Here is a 25,035-nt window from a genome sequence, read left to right on the forward strand (position 1 = left end):
CCAAATTACGAGAGATATTTTAAAAAAAAATCCTGTATTATCTGTTCTCTATTTTTTTTTTTTTGCTTTCCCAATGTATGACAATTTATCGAGTCTCCTCAAACTCATTATAATTGATTAATTAATATTTATATTTTATCAAGGAGACTCAACGGGTTTGAGATATCGCGAGCAATAAAACAAATTATTTTATTTTAAATGTAATACTGCTGGCAAACGACTCCCGGACGTAATCAACCATAGAGGAAACTGTCCAAAATAAACTATTATTTATTTTTAACAATAAATAATAGTAATAATTATAATAAAAAAATTTTATTTTTAAAAACGGACAGTGACAGGTACACAAACGTAGTCCAAACTCTAAATTTAATTACGGAAGAAGAAATAATTGAAGTATTTCTCACGGATTTTAATTATTTACTTAAAACGTGTGAAATTTCGTAACCAAAAAAAAAAAATATCTATTTAAAAAATAAATGTTGAAAGTAAATAATTAAGTGTGAGAATATGAGAATATGAGAATATGATTAAGTGACTAATTTAAGTTTTAAGTATTTTAAAAAATAAAAGACTATTGTATCAGTGCGAGTGAGGACTATTTCATACATTGGTTAAGCGAGTATGACAAAAATATAAATGTTTATATGTAAATATATAATATAATATATTATTATTTTAAATATATAATATATAATATAAATATCTATTGTATAAACATAGTAACATTATTATATTTTATATTATTATGCAGATGAGAACTAACCTTTCCCGCGGTAGGCGCGACTCTGTGCTCAGTATTCACGAGAGAGCGCCTGCCCTTTGATAAGGGTGCTCGCGAATTTGACCAAGGTGCCTACGCTGCTTTGCAGCGGCTGCTGCACCTGTTCCCAACATACAACATCGTCAGTAATTTTATACGCATTACATATGGCCTTTTATTTATTATTTTCCATTGCTGAAAGGTAGAGCCGCAATCATGCACTGGATAAACTAAATTCTCAATTTATTATCTAGATTTAATAATGATAATATTAATAATAATAATAATAATTACTATTATTATCATTAAAATTGTTTTCTTTGTGAATAAAAAATTTAGTTATTAATTAGCTTGTGGATTGTTGCAAAATGCAAGATGATTATTTATCTAATTAATAATAAATTGATTTAATAATCTTGCACTTTATTCATTGCTAGAATACTATCACTCAAAATCTTAAAGCGCTTTTAATTAAAATATTAGTTTTTTTATTTTTAAATTTATCTGAGAAAATTCTTCTGTAATTTATTTCTTTAAGTATTGAGTGATAGAAGAAATAAAAAACAATTTATTAAGTCAGTAAAATAATTTAAAAAATGTATTATAAATATAAAAATCTATGTAAGTATTAAACTGTGATAAAAAAACGAAAAAAAAAAGTATCTGCTGCATATTGCGGTCTCACTTATATTTATATAAAATATGGCTAAAAAAATGATACGTCTGAAGTGTCTCCTATATATTTTGATTCTCAAATAAAATCAGGTAATTCATAGTACGCAAACTTAATTTATATAAATATATATATAATATGTATAACCAGCCATTTACACTCATACGTAACAATAAGTAGTAAAATAAATTTTCTATTCCTGCGCTACAACTTTAGTAATATATATTATTAATAATATATATGTACTACTTATTTAAACATTTATTACTGATGTTAATTTCATTTATAAAAAATAAAATTAAAATTAAATATATATAAATATCTTAAATAATAACGGTATATTATACAGAAAGATATTTTCTTCTTTACACTAAAGACTAATCATTAAAAAAGAATCTGGTTTAATGAGTATCATCAATTTGTTCTTTGCCGTATAATTTTTCTAATTACTAACACTTCTAATAAAGTCTTCGGATTTTAAACACGCGATATCTTCTTCAATGTCTAGTCTTTGAAAGACTTAATATCAATATTTATTAATATTAAATAAACACCTACAATATATGCTAGAACCATCAGTCGTAACATTAATTAACGCGTTTTTAGTTTTCTGTTTGGTCCCTGGGTATTCTTTATTTTTTTTTTTTTTTTCACCTACACCTATTCACCTAAAACCCTACGTACAGCCTACCTATCACCGACCGATTTATTTAATTATTTATTACAGTATTTAAAGACTCGGTCTACTCGTTTCGATAATGTTAGACGTAAGAATAAAATAATCTGTTAAATTTTAACGCAATTAAGAAGACCCACTCACTGCAAATGAATCCAATGATTAAAAATAAAATTTAATTATATTTTTTTCTATCAGTAATAATTTTTTAAGTAAAATTATAAAATTAATATCAATAAAAAATTTTTCAAGTCCCGTGTGAATTTTATTATTTTAATTTCGATAATTGTTATTAAATAAAAATTTACAGCGACTGAATCTTCTGAATTTTATTAATATTAAAATTTATTTAGTTAATTTGGTGGCACTTTTGTTGATTAGAGTGAATAGTAACGTGGGTAAAATAGTAGTTTTGGTAATCAATACAATAATAAATTTAAGTTATTGGGATTATTAAAAAAAAAAAAAAAAAAAAAAAAAAAAAAAAAAAAAAAAAAGAAGGTGTAAGCAAAAACGCGGGGTCAGCGGACCAATAAAGTTAGTCTTCGTTGTTGTTGTTGTTGTTGTTGTTGTTGTTGTTGTTATTGTTATTATTATTACAAAGTAACGTTATTAATTATTATTATTTAGTTCATGTTAGACCAAACCCGGGGAATTATTCTCACTTGAGATTCTAGTTACGTTGTAGTGTTAATTCGACGTGTCTATAAAAATAACAATAATTATTAAATTAATAAATAAAAACTTTTTGAAAAATTGCTCTAAAAAGACATAAATAAAGTTTATATCCATCACCGATAATTATTAAATAATAAAAAGAAATAGTTTAAATTAAAGCGCGATTGAAGTCGAAAGGCAGGATTTATTTAGCGCTAATTTAATTAGTAACGGAAACGCGTATAATAAAAATTTATAATACTAATATACTGCTAATAAATATAAATATCTCTTCAATAAACTTTAATTTAAAAATCTCATTTAATTATACTTGTTATATTATTATTATTATTAATAATAGTACCTAGAGCTAATTAATATCTGTCTATTACAAATAACGAAAATGTAAATAAAAAATAAAAAATAAAAATAATAAACAATGAATGGCCTTTGATTATTGCATTGAGTAATGCACGAGAATGTGCCACATGACTGGATACCCCGCTTGTGGATATGTGCGAGGATCCGTTAGAGAGAGTATATTTTCGTTTGGTATGTTAAAACAACGTACTTACAGTTACGATGTAAGTATGCGGACGCGTATAGTGCTTCTGTGTAGAGATTGCTAACGGGCTAACGGAATACTTTATACTATTATATCTTACTACACTTATACTTTTGTGTATTATGTATGTATATCTACACAATATAATACAATAAACATATTATATTTATGTAGGTGTGTGTGTGTGTGTGTGTGTGTGTGTGTGTGTGTGTGTGTGTGTGTGTGTGTGTGTGTGTGTGTGTGTGTGTGTGTGTGTGTGTGTGTGTGTGTGTGTGTGTGTGTGTGTGTGTGTGTGTGTGTGTGTGTGTGTGTGTGTGTGTGTGTGTGTGTGTGTGTGTGTGTGTGTGTGTCATGGTGTGTAACATGCCCTACGCCGGAAGAGCAAATATAACTATATAAATTCATCTATATATTCACAACTATTAACTACTTTTAATTCAATTTATGTTATACTTAAAAATTTTCTTTACTCTTAAAATAATTCTGGCTCTATTCATTTTGTTTCTTCCTATCATAATCAGCAATAGTCTAATAATAAAATAAAAATTGTACGATTGCCTAAAGTATTCTGCTGCCCTAGTACTTACGTGGCAATTTAATAAACAAAACATAATAAAATAAAATTAAATTAAAATAAAAATAAAAAATAATAAAAAACGCTTTGCTCTTTTTTCGACTAGTATTATTTACATCCTCGCAACAACATTCATGAACACCTGGGTGATGTGTGTACCGAGTGCAATAAAATTTTATTTAATATTTGATATTTAATTAATATCCTTGCCAGTTATCAAAATAATTAAATTAATAATTAAAAATAATAAAAAAAAAAAATCTAGCGTCTTACTATGTACGTATCGTCAAAAAATTGACGCTCAAGAGTGAGAAAGAGAGCGAGGGTGTATTAAATCTCTAAAACAATTACGACGCGACTAGTAAATGACTGATCCAGCTATTTTTGTTCAATCCTACATACTACGCCTACGTCCTAACGTTAAGACACAATTAAATGTAATAATATCATTTAAAATTGTTTCGTTATTATTTATTCTTTCTTCTTTATCAACTACTTATCTCTATATGGCCCACTCGTCATAAAATCATCATCATCATCATCATCATCATCATCATCATCATCATTATCATGATAAACATTTCAACTATCGTATTAATAATAATAATATTAATAATGAAAATAAAGTACTAAGATCTGTCGTTGTTAATCAACAGCAAAATAAAATTAAATTTAAAAGTGAGACGAGGCCGATGGTGGATTTGCTGAGAATGATTGTCTGAGAAAAGCTGGATAAAGAGAAAGAAAAAATAATAAATAATAAAAATGAATATATAATTATATAATAATGCAGATAATATGTGTTTTTTTTTTTTTTTCTGTTTAAAATGATAACCGAGCTCGTGGCCTAGCGTCAGCGAGCGAACAACCCACCAGAATGGTCAGCGTACTCGGTGAGAAGAGGTGATGCTGCCAATGCCGCGTAGTTGGCGTAATCAGCGTAAGGTGTGTAAATTAGACCATGTGGATCACCGGCAGATAATATTGATCCTGGCGGGCCGGAACCATTTAACAGTGATGCTGCTGTTGTTGGAACGGATATTCTCGGTGATAATATTAACGGAGCACCTAGTGGTGCATTTGGCGATCTCATTTGGGATCCTAAACCAGGAAGAAGACGCTGAGTTTCAGCAGCTGCTGCTGCAACACGTCTCCACTCTTCGTCGCACGCTGCAATGTCAAATGCTGAAATTTTAAATATTAAAATTTGTTCTCTGTATTTTTCACACAACTGGACATGATTTTTTTTTTTATTATTCCAAATGATTTTTCTTTCAAATCAATAACACATCAAACGTCTTTCAAGTACACTGGGCATTAGTGTTTTATTTCTTATTAAAACAACAATCAATCTAAAATTAATATTAATATTTAATATTATTAACAATTAAAATTACACATGTATTAAAAAATTTTTTATAAATTTATACGCTTTCAATAATAATATTGATTAAAATTGATTGATTTATAGACATAAATATTTTTGATAAAATAAATTTGAGCTTTCGCCAAATTAGTGACTTTAAAATAATGTGACTTAAAATTTCAAAAGATAATTAAATGGTTTATGAGCTTGTTTGGGTTCACGTTTCAATAAAGCTCAACACAGAATCCGTCAAGAGTCTAAAAGTCTAATAATGTATAATATAAGATTAAATTTGATTTAGAGGATAGACTTGGCAACGTAATATAAATGCACCACCGGATTGCGTGTACAAAATCAGCCAGTAAACCACGGCAAACTATTGCTAAAAGTACTTTGCATCGAACTCACCGTTACTAGACTTGTAGAGGGCATTTTAATGAAATAGAACTTAACTTTGTTTAGCTGTAGCAAAATCTGATTTCGAGTTTCGAGACCGCATTGGCACTGTTACAATTCACCATGTTGCTGTTAATGAATCCTATTTTATTTTCATTTATATTTATCTCAATCTCTGTATTATCATCCATTATAAAGCCAGATAATTTAATTATTGGTAGCATTGACAAAAATAAAAATAATAACAATTAATTTACATCTCTATATCGATGTAATTTATAAGAAAGTGGTAATTAATAATAAAAGCAAGCAAGACAATTCATTGAACTTTAAAATGATTAAGCGATATAATATTGGATGTGGTAACTGGTAACGAGAATGCACTACCGGTAATCGCTATTGAAAGAATTCCTATTGTATTGTTTTCCCAGTGTAAAGATGCGCGGTCTAGCCTGTTTACGTGTTACATCGTTAAACACAGTGGCGAGTTATTTACCATTACATCGAGTATCAGTTTCCCATAGTGTCTAGTGTACAGTCTGTATCTTTAAACGTGTAGCTGGCTCGTTATCGTCCGTGTAATCACATTATTCGAACACGAGCTAAGTAAATAGAGAAAGGCATGGCACTTACGGATAATAATATCCTCTTGATATGACAATCGATTTGAATAAGAAAGAGAAAAATATAGGTGTGTATGTATCTGTGGATTTAAGTAGTGTCAAGCAAGCTCGTGCGTTTCTCATTGATTTAATCTTATATACTTAGTTTTATATCGTGAGACACAGATAATAATAAATATATAAATATATCTATATGTGTGTACATGTACATTGTCTTTCATTCGGATAACAACTGCAATGTACTCCTCGCATATATATATATATATATATATATATATATTATCGCATAGGTATGTATTTATATATAAAATAGTGGTAATGAACAACTGCGACTGATAAACATGTTATGTTGTTAGATGATGTTGCTGTTGTATTGTTGTTTATTAATGCCCAGTGACTTAAAAAAGACATCGATGCGACGCGTTGATGTACCTGCTGCTGCTGTTACTTTTGTGTTTGAGTCTCGGTAAGTCCCGTTTATTATTGCAAGCTCCATCAGTTGTCTCTTCTTCAACTCGTCTTCCCCTTCAGCCTGCTAACAATCGATATTTCCGTCAGTATCTTATTTACTAATTTATTTATTTTATTTTATTTTATTTTTTTTTTTTTTAGATATAATATTTACTCAGTCTTCTCACATTATGTTGCAATATTTATCTTTGTCAATTAAAAAAAATTCAAATTACAATTATTACGGTTCAAGAACGGATCACATTTTTTTTTTCTTCTTTAAATACTCAACAAATAGATTAAAAATTTATTAGACAGTTTATATCGTGTTCTAATTTACTTTATTATTCAATATAATTTATTTTAATTATAAAATATTAATAATATATTATCGCTATTATTATAGAAATAAGAACGTGACCTCGCGTTGACTTTAACAAAGAAAAATATCTGATAATTAAAGTATCACGACAGTAGGCTGTATGAAAAATAAATATAATTAAATATTTTTGAGTAAAAGATTGAGCAAATATTATAAATGTATATAAATAATCAGAACTCTCTCACCACGGGCACTAGAAGCTTTTTAACTTCCTCAACAGCACGGGCAAGTTTAAGTGTCGCACGATTTTCAGTGTCCTCGACCGTCAGCAACACGTGCAGCTCATCCGTCAAGTGTTCCCAGTTTGGCTTGCCTCGATTTTGCTCCTCCTGTTTAATTAATTCAAAATTATTATTATTTTAATTTTTTTATTAATTTTAGTTGAGTCTATGATAAATACAATAGTGCGACTTTGATAACTGGATAAATAAACAGTGGAGAAATACATTTATCTGAAACAATACCTAATTTATAATAAAGTACTATGCTACTAAGATAATTACAAAATCCAGCGACTTTTAACGTAATCTGATAAGCCAGCAAGGTCGTGTAGTTAAATAAAATAAATATAAATTAATCATGCTTCGGCTAAGTAAAATATCAACATTAATAACACAATTATAATAAATACAATAGCGAAATTAACAGACTGTCAATTTTTCAGATTTTTATACCAATTTAATTATTAAGAAAAAATTTTAATTAAAAAGTTTAGGTAATTATTTACAAATGGGGTCCACCCAAAAATATCGTAAAAGAAAAAAATAAAGATTTCGATAGCTTTTTTCCCTTCAAAAGTTGGAAAAAATTTTGGCTTTCATGTTTTTGGATAAAATTTCTATTATATATTTTTTTGATGTTTTTGATATTTTTTTTTTTTTTTTGAAAAGTACATAAAAAAATGAACAATTAAAAAAAAAAAAAAGTTAAATATTACAATTTTATAAAAAATTTATAAATTTTTTTGAAAATTTGTTAAAAATATTTCTTTTTTATAATTTATTCATTATAAAAATAAAATAAATCGTCAGATGTCTGCTTATTTCAATATCATAATTAAATAAATAAATAAGTAATTAAATATATTTATGTGATACTTTGCAATACATGACAATACAATTAAATTGTTGAGTGTAAATATAATAAAGATGCATAAAATAAATAATATAACGCCCAATGATTAACAACATGAATTAGCTTTTAACTTATTACATAAAATACTTACAAGAGCTTTTACACGGTTGCCATAATAAGCGCAGCTTGAAAACAATCATTTAGATTTTATGCATGTCCCATCAAATAATTCTCATTATACATATATTCCGTCCATTGTTTTATAAAGTTAAAGTGTGGATTAAATATTTAAAAAAAATGCCACTAATTTAATGTCCAAATAATAAAACATTTAAATATGTAAAAAGTAAAAGTGTCAAAGTTTAAATATTAAGAAGCAAAAGTAATTGCAAATTCTTTCACGCATATCTCAGCTAATTATTATTACAATTACTCCGTTCTTCTTGAGAGTCCTCCTTGACAATCTTTGAGATTACAAACGCAAAAAAGTAAGCAAGTATATAAATATCTGATTGACGTACACTTAATTTTTCTTTGGACTTAAAATACATATTTTTTTTTTTCGTTTTTTCGTCCGTTCAATTCATGTATTCGTATTAAAAGTGATGCAAAACATCTGTTCCTTTAGCGAGATACGTTTGACGTTAAAAAAGAGGCAATTTGTCTGATTGACAAGACTTATTATAATGATTTGCTAAAGATCGTTGCTGCAGCGCTCATACATTATACATAAATATAAATAAATTTATAAATAATTATTTTGATTCATAGTTAGTGAAATAATGAATTTTAAGCATAAGAGTTTATGATAATAATTATTAAACTGATAAAAAAATTTTTAAACAATTAAATTTTACTTAAACTTACATTTTTTTTCCTTAATTTAAGAGAATAAAATTTTTTTAAATTATTTTCTTAATTCAGGATGTTTTTTTCCAGCCGAGTAAATTTTTTTTCAGTGCAATAATACTACACGGAAAATAGAAAACTGGAAAAATTACATTGTAGAATATAATATTTACATTTTAATGTAATAATTACCATCTAAAACTGGAATTTTTCCAGTTTTCTTCACGACGTGCCATGTTTACGTTATATAATGTAATTTTTCCATTTTTTTTTCTGTGTAATAATAATAATAATAAAAATAAAATGGCATAAGCTAACATTTATAAATAGTTAAAAGTTGTAAAATAATGTATAATGTAATGATAATGAGAGAATGGAAAAATACTTGAATGATGAATAGACGTTTAAAGACATCTGAGTGGTTTAAAAGCCACCCAAGTCCAGATGAGAGCATGGTACTAGACTGGACTGCCAACGATCAGAGCATACTTACAGTGGTGTAGTGTGGATGGATTTAGTTATAGAGAACTGGAGAATCCATAGAAGGATTACTCGACAGGCAGTATAGAAAAAAATAAAATAAAAGTACTGAAAGTCAGTGACCACTTGAGTTTGTTCCTTCTATACTCGAGAGATAATCTTTTCTTCTCTGCTCTTTTCTTCTCTCAGCTTGTATCTTATACATTAAATTACATTGGTATACGGCGGATAAGAGTCAAGACTCAGGAGTCAAGACTTAAGACAGTGGAGTAGTTTTATGTAACGTAATGTGAGGCTTTGCTCTCCTTAACAGGCAACATTTTCCTACGACAGGTATGATGAGATTTTATACGGAATATTTTCAGTGTCTTAGGAATACCGACAATAAAGTTGTATCGGTGTGTCTGTCCATGCGATGAGATCAAGTATTAGAGCTAAGTATCTTGTCCGTATGTAGCAAAATCAGCAGATCGAGTAAATTAGCAGCTTTTGAGTGTTAATCTTTAATGTATACTCAGAAAAGCGGCATAAAACCCGAGCGGGCTCTTGGACTCATACATGCGGGTTAAATATACATTTATTTATCTTTTTTGCTTAGCTGTGTCTATTTATTTTATTTAGTGTGTATATGCAGCAGTAGTTATAGAGTTGCATCAAGTTGTCGAGTGTTTAGGCCTCGATTCCACGAGCATTAGCCGAATATGGTCTTAACTTGATATTGCGACACTAAAATCATTATATATTTAAACTCCATTTATCTCTGACTGAGCCTTACCTCGGCAATACGGCTGCATCTAAAATAGTCTCACGGTGTTTTATTACAAGTTACTTTTATGCCCTACCGCTTAATTACGATGTCAAGATATTTTATTATTTATATTTATAATGTTATAACTTATAATAATAAAGATATTTCGCTTTTTTTTTTTTTTATAAGCTACTTAGATTATGTACTGAATAATAAATAGTGGGCGTGGTAAATAAACATTTATTTACCTTTTTCTTATCCCTCATGGAACCTTTTCCTCTGACCATTATTTTACATCCTGTCTCCTGCTCCAGCTGTTTGGCTGTCATACCACGTGGGCCCAAAATCCTTCCAACGAAATTGAACTGTAAAAAAATATAATTTATTGGTTTTTTTTTGTAAATTACCACTCGGAAGGAGAGTGACTTGAGTAAGTGGGTGGTAAGTGATAAGATTAGATTCTGTCTGACCAATAGACAGATTTTTTTAATTTAGATATCTTCAGGTCAGATTAAATTTACCGTCATAAATCGGTGATAAAAATCACCACTTTAAATTTTAGTTGTTTTAGATGTTATAATTGATCTTTTAAGGAAGAAAAAATTCAATTAATCAATGCACAAGAATATATTTTTATTCCTCATTAATTATGATTTTTTCGGAGTTTCAAAAAAAAATTTTTTTTTTCAAATATTATAATTTATTTTATTTAATAAAAAATATATTTCCAAAAAATAAAAAGAATAAATTATTTTATTATTTAAGTATTCAAATAAAATTTTGTTTGACAGCAAATCAAGATGTGTTATTTAAAGAAAAAAAAAATTCAATCTAATTCAAGATAAAATTAAAAACTGTCAATCTTAAATTGGACAAATAATAATAAAAAAATCCCTGATTTTTCCATGAGATTTTTCCATTGCATCAGATTTTTGATAATTCCTAACAATTCTTACAAATTTTGACCATCCTGTTTGAAATAAAATTTATCGGGCCAACAGAGAGACATTTTTGATAAACATCTAGATTTTAGATTAAAAATAATTTTTATTTTAATTAAAATAAAGCAATGCGAGGGAGTTATGCATGACATTAAATCGGATTGATATTTATACAGCGTACACTTGACACAGAGAGTGAAGAAAAGGCTTTTTAACCGAGAACTATGCACTGAGGACATTTATGGACGACATAAAAGGCTAGGTATATAGTTCCGGACAAACGAGTGGGTGTGTCGTCGGATTTAACGGTGTTTCAATACAACATATGAACATATGAGGCGAAGATTTAATTTTTTAATATTTTTCTATGTATAAGTAATAAGTAATATAAGGAGAAGGAGGTGAGGATATTTGTAGTAGGTATGTATAATAACCATTTCCCTTTTTGTCTCTTGTTAAATATTTTGCGCGACAAATGTACACGTTCGATTCCCACACGAAGCCGGACACGGGCCGATGCGTAGGAAGATACGTAACTGCGTCCCATTCAGGATGTGAAGTAAGGCTCGCCGACTCGCGAGGCCAGCTTTGAAAGAAGGAGCGCCCGTCGTCATTATAATAGGTGCCGCCGCTCTGTTGCTTGCGAGGAGAAATCGCGCGACCACGAGCAGCCAGCTTATAAATCAAATCAACTCTGTATGTGCATACTACGGCTGCATGCACTAAACCGACATTCTTATCGCCTTCTTCACAATCATTCAATGCATTACTCTCAGTACGTGTGTGACAGTATAGATTGACCGTAACGTAATCCTTTAATAACTCATTTTTTACTCCTTACCTCACTTTGCTTTGCTTTACATTATTATTTATTATTTATTTACTTTTTTTATGGAAATTACTTTTATTCTACCGTAAGTCCCCCAGCAATTATACAATCATTAATAATAAATTTCATCTCACCGTGTCCAATCACTTTCAATGGCGGTCGCTCATATCTTTTAATAGATCATTTGTCACTTGCCGTTTTTATTAACTTCTCACAGCTAAAGGACTTGCTGGATTATGTTTATTGTTTTTTTATTACCTTCTATAAAAGTGAATCAACTGTTGAGGTACTTTATTATGTAATGAAGGTTTAATTGAATATTAATTAGTTTATTTGTCGGTATTTGATTGAATTAGAATTTTTTACTGAAGCACCAAGGAAACTTTTGATAAAAGGCTTAATTTTTTTTTTTAATATCAAGTTTTAATATGTCTTAATAAATTCCAAAAATTTAAAGGAGATTGCCCGATTATTTAAATAAATAATTAATTTTGAAGTTGAGCAATTTAACATTGCCTTATTTTTAAAAAACTTATGGATGAAAGTAAATGTATTAGTTTTAAATTTAATTAAAAAATAATACCTTAAATTATCAAAAAAAAAAAAAAAATTATTAAGAAAAATTCAAGGGCTAAAGGAGAAACTACGAGTTACAAAAATTATAAAAATTTACTACCTGACCCTCAGAGATCTTGTTATCTAAATGTGAAATTTATAAAAAATATAAAAAATAATTTTTTTAACAATTAAAAATTTTTTTTTCTTAAAATTAATTAAAAAAAATAAACAATTTTTGATAAAATGATTAAAAAAATCAGAAAATTAGTATTTTCAAACTTTAAAATGATAAGTTAAAAAAAATTTTAATTATATTTTAAACTATAAATTTAATCTTGTTATTAACTTTGCATAAAAGTTTAAAAATTATTGATTTGGCTCTAAAACGAATCGCATTGGACAAAAACTTGACATCAGAATTGAAAATATCGGTTCTAAAAAAAAAAAAAATTAATTCTACCGTAGTATAAAATATATTTTTATCTTCTTAGTATTCACGCATGAGTTACATATTTATGGTTGTAAAAAAAGTACATCGGAAAGATTCGCAATCGTGACATCCGGTGCAAGATATACATATACTGCCCTTTAGTAATTGCTAACGTACAATTAAGTTAGCGACTGAGGGTTTGAGTTTCTATATATAAATTTTTGCTTTATTTTTCATCAGCAGGCAATAAAAATATATAAATACTGCATGTGCGGTAAATGTATGAATACTGTAATAATATTAATATTAACAGGAATAATACCTGTATATTTACACGCTGTAACGCAATAAGTTGCGTTGGAAGCTTAAAAACTTACTCTAGTGTAGTAAGTGTACACATATAGGGCCGCATAGTTATTTTAGTTTTAACGCCCGGTGTAAAACTGTTTTTGCAAAACAATTGCGTTTACTATTTGAAATGCTTGTAAGTCGTTCAGACTCAGCCGTTTCTCAATCATTTGGAGTTAACATAAAGAGAATTCCTCAACAACGAGTCTCTGTCGTAAAAGTTTTCGATCTTACACAGTACGTGCCGATTACTTTCTAAGTGGTTATATGTTATATGTTATGTAGGATTTAATACCGGCATACATACTCGATATATCTATCTCATATCTCATATCTATTATCCGTTGTTTTATACATACATATTTATTATGTATTATGTATTATGTATTATGTATATGTACACGTGCTCGACTAATATATATTTAATTGGTACACATGGGTATGCATCATGAACATTTTAGCGTACGTGTGCATGAAAAGGATTAAATATAGAACTCTGTAACAATAACCAGCAGCATATGAGAGTATGAAGTGTCTAGAGGTCTTGAGGAAGCATTCTGGGAAATAGAAAGATGAATAGCATTTAAAAACGTTTAATATATCTCATTATCAAAATATCTTTCTACCATCTGGATTCACATTTACATGCACACCAGACATTTAAAATAATAAACTCAAATTATTTTAATAATTCCGGGGAATAAATCCGTTATTCTATAATTATAAAATAATAAAAAAATTTATGCATGGATAAATTTCTAAATATGTTGGTAGTGATGTTGATTTTTTAATATAAAATAATAAAATTTATTTATAAAACTAATAACCATTTTAACAACTGCATCTGCAATAAACGTAAAGTCACCGTGTTGAGAAAGAAAGGGAAACCCGATCATGTGGAATCCAGCGGAGCTTTTTTTAGATTAGTTCCACACTATACAAAAATAAAACTCGTGAGCTTCTTTAATTTATTTCACTGTTTATTTAAGAATTTTAAAATAAAAATAATAAATAATTTTTAAGTTAAATTAAGTCAATTTAACTACTAAGAATTTTTATTTTTCTTTTTGTGTAGATTTTTTTTTTTTTTTTTTTATGTTCGTGTTTAAGAAATAAATAATAAAAAAATTTGAATAATGTGTATTTGTAGGGATTTGGTCAATTAAACATCACGAATGGCTGACACTAGACGGTATTATTTGTGATCTATGTATTTTTGAGATACAATTGTGTTAAGAAACACGAGACGCATCACATGTTTTTATCTTAACGTGATCGTCGCGGCCCCAATCTGACTATTTATGAACAATAGATGAGGTGCGCCACCGACCGAGCATTAACCCAAGAAATTAATGGACCGCGTAGACTTTACTAGATATAGTATCGCCCGAAATGTCTCAGTTGCTTTTAATTCAACTATATTGCCTAAGTAGAATAAATAAAATTCATTTACCGGGAAAAAATCTTAAATCTGAACAACGGGGGACTTTGTTTTTATTTAGAACAGTAATTTTTAAATTTTATTTTATTTCTTATTACGCTGTAATGACTTTTGGGTAAAAATACCCTTTGATCAATCTAATAATTACGTGTATATCATTTGAAACTTCATGTTTTCTACCATCAATCAATGAGTTATTTATTTCTCGACTGCGATTAAGAGTAAGAGAAATTATCTACGTCAGGAAATCCTTACAGTATATTAATTAAAACGGTATAAATAAATGTATTTATTATATTATAAAACGCGTGATATTAATGATTAATTAACAATAAATTGCTGTTATTAACGTGTAAAACACGGTATTAATATTGAGTAAAAATTAACTTGATTTAAGAGAAAAAATCTTGAACCATAAAATTATTTTAAAGTAATTAATTGTTTCGAATTAAGCAGAAAAATTATTTAATTGAGTAAAATTTAGAAAAATTTATCTTCAAGAGTTTTTTAAACAAAGAAATTCTTTAAAATTATTTTGTCCCAAATTTTTTTATCGGTGAATTATACTTTTCAAAAAATTAACTTGAATAAAAAAAAGATAAACTTTTTAATCAAAAAAATAATTTTGATAAAAAAAATTATATTAAATTGAGCAAAAACTTTTTTGTAAAATTTAAGCAAAATAAAATTTTTTAATATTATTTTTTTGGTTTAAAATTTTTTTATACTTGAATCAAATGAATTTTTTAATTAATGTAGCTATTGTACTTAAAAAAAAAATTTTTTTAATTAATTCAAAATAATTTTCTGGGTCCAAGAATTTTACTTTTGAATTAAATAAATTTTTTTCTCCAGAATACTTGTAATAAACATAATATAAAGGGTAAATATAAATAAACAAATGGCCTAAATGCGAATAATGTGAAGGTGGAGAAAATATAATTCAGAGTCGGGGCTTACGAGCAATAATACACACAACACTAGTATATAGTATACATAGTTTAGATCTGAGGACAATAATAAAACAACAACCAGTGTGTTGTTCTATCTTGAGGAAACTAAACGAGGTCGCAATAATAATTGTAAGACGAAATTTAAGACAAACGTGAATATATATATATATATATATATATATATATATATATATATATATATATATATATATATATATATATATATATATATATATATATATATATATATATCGCATAATAACATATTAAAGTGTATCGGTGACTGATGTGTGTATATATGTGTTCACGACGTCCAGTAGTGTGTCCAAACATTAACATCCTGCCGATGGTAAAATCCGAGAAAGACAGGCGGGATAAGTAAAGAGCGAGAGATGAAAAGTCTACGGCCTCGTTATAATAACTCGATGCAGAATATACTACAGGATATATGTCTATATATACATGTGTTATATATGTGATCATATGTGTGTAGGGATGCGAGGCAGTGTGTGTTGTACGGCAGTTCTCGGATCTATTCTTGGCACAAGACTAAAATAAATGCCTGGCTGTACACACATTTCTCTTGGATGCTGTATTGCTGTGCTACTGGCTCTCCTTTTCGTTTGCTCTCATCCCCCTGGTGCTGAAGCCGGCCACGCACCTTTGAGAACCTCAAAACCTCGATCCTTATTATTTATTACTTTTTACTCCAACTCTATGTCCCTTTTATTTATTTTTGAACTCCTGTTTCTTATAAATCATATTCTATTTCAAAATATCTGTGTTAATATTAAAATAGTCGACTCATAAATAAATCCAATAAATTTTTTTTGTTTGAATTTGATGCAGAGGAAAATTTTCGTATCAAAATGGTCACAAAAATTTAATATCTCCGTAAAAAATTAATAATTAATATTAAAATTTATTTTACGCCGAAATAAAATCAATAAAAATTTTTTTAACTGAGTTTTAAATTTCCAACCGAAAAATTTAATATAATTTTTTGCACTTTCAATAAATATTCTACTTAAAATATCGATTTAAAAGTTGTAAAAAAATTGGAGCTGCATTTACTATCGATCGTAAAAAATATCAAAAATAAAAATAAATTTATTGTAATAAAAAAAAAGTAACAAAATTATTTGTTTTATAAAATGATCATTGAGGCGTATCAGCCCAGGATTATTATCAAAGCGATTACTGGCGGCTTCAATGCGCTACACGCTGAACATTATACAGTATAGAAGGCAGACAAGTATCCATCCAATCATCTACACTTTTTTTTGTAATTCATTTCATCTTACATCAATTACAGTGTACTGTTGCTGCTAACTCTTGATAATTTTTTTCTTTGGGTATTATTGGAACCTACATTTCGCCTCCATTAATTGATTTCATTATACGCGTGAGTCAAACTGCTGGAAAAAAATCTTAGGGAACCAATTGATTCAATTTGAGATGGCCTTATCGATTATTACTCTCGGTGTTAAGCTTGTATATAATTATAATTATTAATTTATTAATCTAAGTGCCTTTATTAATGGATAGTCAATTTAAAATTTTTCATTTCAATAATAACTTTTCGGTAAAGTAATAAAATTATTATTCATAATAAATAAATTATAAATACTTACATCTGGATGCTCTTTTACTGGTACATAAACTTTTTCTGTAAGTGTTATAATTTCGCCTTCTGGCTCTGGTAATGTCAGTGGCTCTTTCTTGACACCACTTATTTGAAATAAACTTGCTCGTACTTTTGCAATTTCTGTAAGCAAAAATTATATCATGGATTATTTTACTAATTAATTGAAAAATATATTATAATTGCAGATAAAACTGTTCAGCAAAAAAATAATAAGTAATTATAATTTATATATCAACGGCTTAATTAATTAACGATTCTGTATCCAACGATCTTAAGTCGCATGTCAATTAATCTCAAATATATTTATAATTTATAAATGTATTAGTTATCTCAATCAGTGGCAATAACAGCTCATATGTAACTGCTTTCATTCCCAATGAATAAATGTCTGCATGATTAATTACTTATTCCGAGTTTCGATTCAAGAGCAAGGAGAAAATTTTAAAAGTTTTTATATTTTTCCGTGTCTTTTAGTCCTTTTTTCACGCTCGAACTCCAACTTAAAGGAGTGTGTATAGTCGACCAAGATAAATATGAGTAACGCATGTCCTTGACACAATGCTTCATGCATTTTTGCAGGTGCAACAAGGTGTTACGTGTTTAGATTTATGTCGATTACCTCATTGCAGACATTTTAAAAACCATTTTTTTATGTTTACTATAAATACATATGTTAATTGAGTTTAGAAAAAAAAATATGTGTTAACATTGGCTCTTATCTAGATCACTGGAATATCTTCAGTATTTGTCAATTCATGATTTACATTCTGCAGATAATTGATTATTTTTTAATGTTGCGTGATCTGTTTTTTTTTTAAATAATATTTATTTTCGGAAATACTATTTTTTTTCAATATCAGAGAAAGTTTTAAACTGAAGTTGAAAATCCTGCTTTTTTAAGACAGCAATAAAATATTCTAAGAAGAAATTACGAGGAAAAAAAAAAAAAAAAAAAAAACAATGTTGCATAGTTGGAGTAAATATAATTGAAGAACCCTGAAGTAGAAACGAAAACGTCAAAATTATTCAATAGAAAACTATTGTCATTTACTTTGGAAAAACAGTGAAATGAAGTGGGAAATGCTGCAATACAATAGAAAACTACAATATTGTGAGAAGACGTAAAAGAATAATACAAGAATACAAAAGAAAATCATTGAATAAAAGTATAAAGCATTAAAACAGCTAGAAGAAAATAAAATGCATCGGAAAATATTTAAATATATCAGAAAATTTTATACTTTAGTAAAGAAAAAAATATATACTAAATATTTTTAAGTTTCATTATTTTTATTCAAGAAGAAAAGTTTAAGAATTTTTATCTTAAATGAAGTAAATTTTTATTTATATATAATGAATTGATAGAGTTAAAGCTCCGATAGTATAAGTTGTAAAATTTCACACGTTCTCTTAATAAAGTAGATTAATTTACAAGGACTTGAGTGCAATAACAATTACCAGCAAGAAGTTATCTTCTGGTATACGTATTTGAAAACTATGAATAGAAGAGATAAATGGATTAAATCGATGAAATATTACGACTACTATCGAATATACGTAGATTGAAACGTACGAGGAAATAAACAGCCGTAATTCAGCAATCAATTAAATTTTTCTAAAATTATCTAAATAAATAACCTTCAAAGTAACATGACTTTTGTTTATTAGAATGTCTTCAGTAATAGTTTCCTTTTTCATCATGTCGGAGCAGTAAACACAGCTCTTACTGCTGGTAAGTGCAGCTTATTTATCGTTTATAAGAATAAAATCTAAAAAAAAAGCAAGACATTCTATTCTACACTGCACGCGAATTAGAAATAAGTTTGCAATTTTCACGCAAACGCGTCGACAAGTAAAGATCGCGTCATCTATTCAGCGAGGGCGTTTCTGCAATACTCAATCTCTCAAACATTAACCATCGCATCACATCATGTATCATCACATCTTGCTTTCTCACATTGGTTTGCCAACATGTATATTCTTTTTTGCTGAGTCTCGAGACTGCGCACGAGAGGCCTTGCAAATCTAATGACTGGGCGTGGCTCGTAATATACCTAGACTTGTAATCGTGGAAATTTCATGATACTGCAGGTCTTAAGACCGTGGAATAAGTCACTTGTTCTCATACGTTTACTGTACGATACCAGACAAATTACATTCGTACATACGTACACTCATATCTACCATCTAAACCGTACTAAATTTTTTCTTCTGTATTTTTTTTTTTTTTTTTTTTTTTTTTTTTACTTTAATACGCAGAAAAAAACAATTATTGCCTTGTTCTTGTTTGAAGCCGGGATTCGTATATTCGTATGAAATTAAGAATAAATGGTAATTAGCTGAATTTATTATTATTATTATCATCATATCTTTTGTTACTGTTAATGACCTCCGGAAGTTGCTTTATATTTAGGTTTAAAAAAATTAGGTGTCTTTAATGACCCAAAATTATATTTAACTGCAGTCTGACGTTATTATGATGTAATGGCAAATTTAAAATTACTCATGCGACTACTGATTTATTTGCCTAGACCGACAAAAAATTTAGTACTATCCATTACTCATTCTCCATTCTTCATTATTAATGTAATAATTATAAATACTAACATTTTTACACGCTTTAATTCATTAATGTCGAAATTATTGTTGCTTTATTTCAATAAAAATTTCTCAACGTTACACTAATTAATCAGAATCGATTAATTGAATTTTTTACGAGAAAGCGAACACTAAAAATCAATCCGTATTTTTTTGAATAAAATTTATCTTGATTCAACACATGTGCCTGGGTCTTGTCTACCTACTAGAGTAGGCTCTAGACTCTGGTGTAGACTAATAGCACACGATCTCGTGTATAGATCAATGCACAATACAACACATGAGACCACGCTACCACAACAACATAATATAATATAATACTACGGCAAAGGTTAACATTTCTACACTGCCCCACTTTCTCGCATGCCTGACCTCTTCGTCCCGTTGTTGCGATGGTTAATGCGCTAATATTTATCATATAATGTGGAAGAAAATTACCCGCGACAATAGAACTACCTTCGCTGCTTTGATTCTCAGTCTGATAACAAATTAATTTACCGAGTAGTATAGAGAATTAAAATTTCTCTAGTTCACTTCACTACTCCTATCCGAGCAATTAACAATATCTGAGGCTAATATCCGCCGCAGGTACTTTAACTTGACTTTTAAAAAATTAATTATTAATTAAAAAAAACTGCCAGTTAATTTAATATCTCGGTAATTGAATCTTTTAATTGATTAGTTTAAGTAATCAAACAATAAAGATTCCGAGATATAAATAATCACAACTTTCTCTTCTCTGGGTATATAATTTTTTTATTATTATTCCGACTGGATGCTAATGTATTATATATTATGCATATATAGTATGAAGGTATAATAGGATCATTGTTGTGGTATTGCGGGGCACATAAAGATCCAGTATAAACTTATCGCCATTTGTCCCCCATGGATGCGTGACTGCAAACAAGGAAGTGCATTTGCGAAGGATAATATACGCCGATAGACCCGGCTAGATAATGACCGGTAAACTCAACAAAGATTCGTGACTCTTGACTTGAAACTTAACTTGAGACTCTCTACTCGAGATCATGTCCTCGAGGAAGAAATTTGAAGCTCACGAGTGCGCACCATAACTAAATGAAAACAACGGCAACAATAACTAAGACAAAGAGTCTATAACAAAAAATATTTCCTATCAAGTTTGATCGTCATTGGTTCGCCTTCAGAGAGAAAGTTCTATCATAAATAATATTAAATTATATTATATATTTTTTTGCAGTAAAAGAAAAAAACTTCATATTTTTTTTTCAATTTGATGTTCCTATCTAAAAAAAATCAACTTCATTCAATACAAAAAAATTTTTTGGAGTCAAAAATTATTTCTTCTTGATTCAAGATCTTTTCTCTTGAATCAAATTAATTTTATTTATCAATCTTATAAAAATTTCTAACCATTTTTTTATTAAACACTGAAACTATTTATAGAATGTATTTATAAATCATAAGTTGACGAACAATGTATCATATTGATTAGATTACTCAGAAACTAATGCATCAATCGTCTAGAGAATGATAAAAAGAATAAGATTACGGGTAACATTTAGCAAACAGCGATCAAATAGAATGGATATTCTACTGTCGTCTGAACGAATGAGCATGACATCAGCTGACTAGTGAGCACTACAAGGTTCGCTGGCTTTTTTGCTCTCATCTCCTCTCTATCTCTGACTCTCTGGTTGACTCTGTACTACTCAGAGCTGCTCTACTCTACTCTTCTATTTTATATATCTACAGCATACGACATGCTATGCCGTGATGCTGCAGTATATACTTCACTCCCTTTACTTGGCTCAATAACAAGCGCATCATGCCGACCTCCACTCTCTTTACATTATATTATGTATATGCCTACACGAGAAAATGAACACACCCGTTGATTGTGACAGACGCCTGGCTAACTATCATTGCTATTGCGGTTTTGCCCAACACACTCTACACTACTCCCACATCCATGCACACTGACATCTGTCATTTTTTGATGCCCTATAATTAATCATCTCAAATTCTTAACATAAATTTTAATGGCCTCTTTTTTTTTTCTTCCCCGTTAACTATTATGTTATTTATATTTTATAAATAAATTATTTTCAACACTCGGTTAAATTCTTGCTAAAAATACTCATCGGTATTTTATTATTATGGTTATTGTAAAAAAATAATAATAATTGTTATTAAAATATTTGATATATAGAATAAAAAAAATTTATAGCGTACACTAAACTTGACATCCCTGCTCTACAGCTTTTTTATTATTTTTATTACGTCACTGTACTACTATGCATAATAAGTAACTACTTAAAACACATTTGATTTAATTCCTTTTTTTTTTTTTTTTTTTTTTTTTTTATTTAACTCATTAATAAAATACGAACTTATATTAACTCGAATCGCTGCTTGTATTCCATTCATTTTTATTTATTTTTTATTTTATTCGTTGGGTCTCTGAAGCAAAGTAAAGACAGACGTCTGGACCCAGTAAACCGTATATAAACGAATAATGTAAGGATGTTGAATCGATAAGGCCAAAGACGAGGATCGGAACCTCTAAAGCCAGGGGCTTTGGATACGAGGTAAATGGTCCCATTTATTAAAGAATTTTTTACAGAATATTGATGTAATGATAAAATATTGTCAATTATCATTTTTTTACCTTATTCCTAAAGGTATTTTTAATAAATTTATGTTAAAAATATAATATATTGAAGTTTAAGTAAAAAAGATTTTTAAATTAAATTAATCTGCGCGTCGAATATATCTTAAAGAACTTATGAGTCATTCGTCGTAGACAATAACAAAAGGTATTACGTATTTATGTTATAAATTAAAAAATTATCAGGTAGTTAATGAGAAATAATAGATAATTTGTAAGGTAGTAAATATATAATAATGGTAATGAGTTATAAACGGCATTAATTTGTAGAAAAATTATTACATTGTTCACGTTAAGAAAAGTCGATTTTTACCGCGTTATTTTTCAATGAATCGCGGCTTGAATGATTGCTAAATTAACTATAATTACCGGCTTATTTATTCAGAAGATATTTTAATATTTTATTACGGCAATAAAAAAAATTATAAAACTGAAAAATAATGAAAAATAATTTATTTAAACCTTCGTGAATGTGAATTGTGCAGGTATTAAAAACTATGGATGTAATATATGTGTTTTTGAACGGATTAATAGTTAAATAGAGAAATAAAAAATCATTATAGAATGTAAGAGTATAGCTGAGCTATTAATTTGTACTTTTACGAGCGATTCCTCATTTTTAATAACTATTTTTCTCGTTTTATTTTATCTTTGATTTTTTTTACCAGTTTAAATGGTAATATGTGTGTGGTAATGATGTAGGAGTAAAAGATCAACGTGAGATCATCGATTTCATAGTCACGAGTAAAGCGGCGTACCGTGACACAGATGCACGCTCAATTTTTTTAACCATTTTATGTGTGTTAGATTATTTAGTTTATAAATCTCTCGGGATGAAATGTAGAGTCAATAAAAAAATTTATGCGTAAAAAAATCGATGGTAAGATAAAGTCAATCAGTAAGAATTACGTTTAATATATAATCATTATAACTATATATTATGAATATATAAAAAATTTTATAAAAAAATGATGAAAGATAATACGCAGCTGAATAACTCGAGTTCTTGTTGCTACGCGAGCATTTTTTTTATTTTTATTTATATTTAAATTTTTCTGTAAGAAGCAGAAACGTTTCAAATTCCTCAGCCGCTTCGTTGACTGGATTGAAGGTTTTTAAATTTAAAACTGTACCAAACGATACTTAGTTGTGGTATGACATAAACGAATTTAAAGATATAAATTGCAGATAATGATGGAAAGAAAAGAAAAAAACAATGATAAGAAAAAATAAAATTATGGCTTTTAAAAATGGATAATGTGATATGTCTGCGCGATTTAATGTCTGGATTTATTTTTACATTAGTTAGTCTTTTTTATTAGACTTTAAATAGAATTTCAGAGGACGAGAATTTAAATTCAAAATACATCTATCGGATCTAGAAGCGACAATTAAAACGAATTTGAAAAAGAAAAAAATATTTAGAGGAATTAAATAATTTATTGGCTGTCTTGAATGATCGTAAAAGAAATCAAGGCGCCCGTGTTTTATTAAAATAATAAAAATATATTACGTTTGATTTGATGTTAGGCATCATACGGGTTAGCAAGAAGATTCGAGGATTTATTTTGATACTGAAAAAAAACTAATTTTTGAGTTAATAAAATTTAAAATTAAAATAATCCGGCGTAAATCATTAAAAATAATTTTTTTTTCTTTTTTTTTACTTAGTTGTGTCTATTAATACATTAATTTGTGTAGAGATTTAAAAATAAATAAAATTTTTTAAAGAAAAGTTAACGCACTCTGGGTGTAGCAGGAAAATATATTTAAGTTTTTAACGCCCTTGTAAGTCCACCGGAAAAAACGAACAGCTGTACGGTTACAAAATCGATGCTGGTGACAAATGAGAAATTAAAAAACAACCGGAAAAGATTTTAAGATCAAAAATATATAACTAACAAGAAAATAATAAAGACTATGTGCGCTAACGTGGGTGATGAGAAAGATTAATCGAACAAGGATTTAATTCACGTTTGAGTCTGTATACATCATGTGTGAGTGTGTGTGTGTGTGTCGTAAAAATTGCGTCACGTTTTAGTTCTTGTAAAACGGGGGAGGTATTTTATACGGCAAATATCTCAGAGGTTAATTGGGCTCATGAGAGAAAAAGATAGATCTTATTGCTTCAGTCGTGAACACCTGAGCGAAATTATTTTGATTTACTGATGCCAGAAGATATAGTTATGTAGGAAGAGAAAAGATGTGCTCGTTTGGACGCGAGCAAACTCAAATTACTAAAATTGATTCTCCCTTAAGCAGCAATTTATGTGTGTACTACCCGACCCGATATCGATAAATATTATATATCTCACATTTATATTCAATAAAATTAAATATTTATTATTTATTAGATGAAA

The 25,035-nt window shown here is 28.3% G+C and overlaps 1 protein-coding gene and 1 long non-coding RNA gene across 7 annotated transcripts in view; one reads left to right on the forward strand and one right to left on the reverse strand.

The window, feature by feature from the left end:
• The window catches only part of How (protein held out wings), a 43,284-nt gene that overhangs the window by 4,819 nt on the left and 13,430 nt on the right, over positions 1-25,035 (reverse strand). For 4 of the 6 annotated variants that reach the window (XM_074245778.1, XM_074245777.1, XM_074245776.1 and 1 more), the window contains exons 3-8: positions 17,411-17,544; positions 10,525-10,641; positions 7,314-7,454; positions 6,726-6,828; positions 4,782-5,093; positions 767-884 (exon numbers count right to left, since the gene is read on the reverse strand). In XM_074245778.1, coding sequence (XP_074101879.1) covers positions 802-884; positions 4,782-5,093; positions 6,726-6,828; positions 7,314-7,454; positions 10,525-10,641; positions 17,411-17,544 — 890 coding nt within the window. In that variant the 3' untranslated portion in view covers positions 767-801. Of the gene's footprint in view, positions 1-766; positions 885-3,599; positions 4,637-4,781; positions 5,094-6,725; positions 6,829-7,313; positions 7,455-10,524; positions 10,642-17,410; positions 17,545-25,035 lie in introns of those variants that run through there. The other 2 variants (XM_074245779.1, XM_074245780.1) reach the window with 2 other exon arrangements.
• LOC141529283 (uncharacterized) lies at positions 884-4,736 on the forward strand. Its single transcript, XR_012479560.1, has 2 exons — positions 884-3,458; positions 4,174-4,736. It is a non-coding gene; the product is annotated as an uncharacterized LOC141529283 (long non-coding RNA).

This window comes from Cotesia typhae, unplaced genomic scaffold, assembly GCF_013202065.1.
Source record: "Cotesia typhae breed Kobodo isofemale line unplaced genomic scaffold, CoteBio_Ctyphae contig_48, whole genome shotgun sequence".
NCBI classification, from domain to species: domain Eukaryota; kingdom Metazoa; phylum Arthropoda; class Insecta; order Hymenoptera; family Braconidae; genus Cotesia; species Cotesia typhae.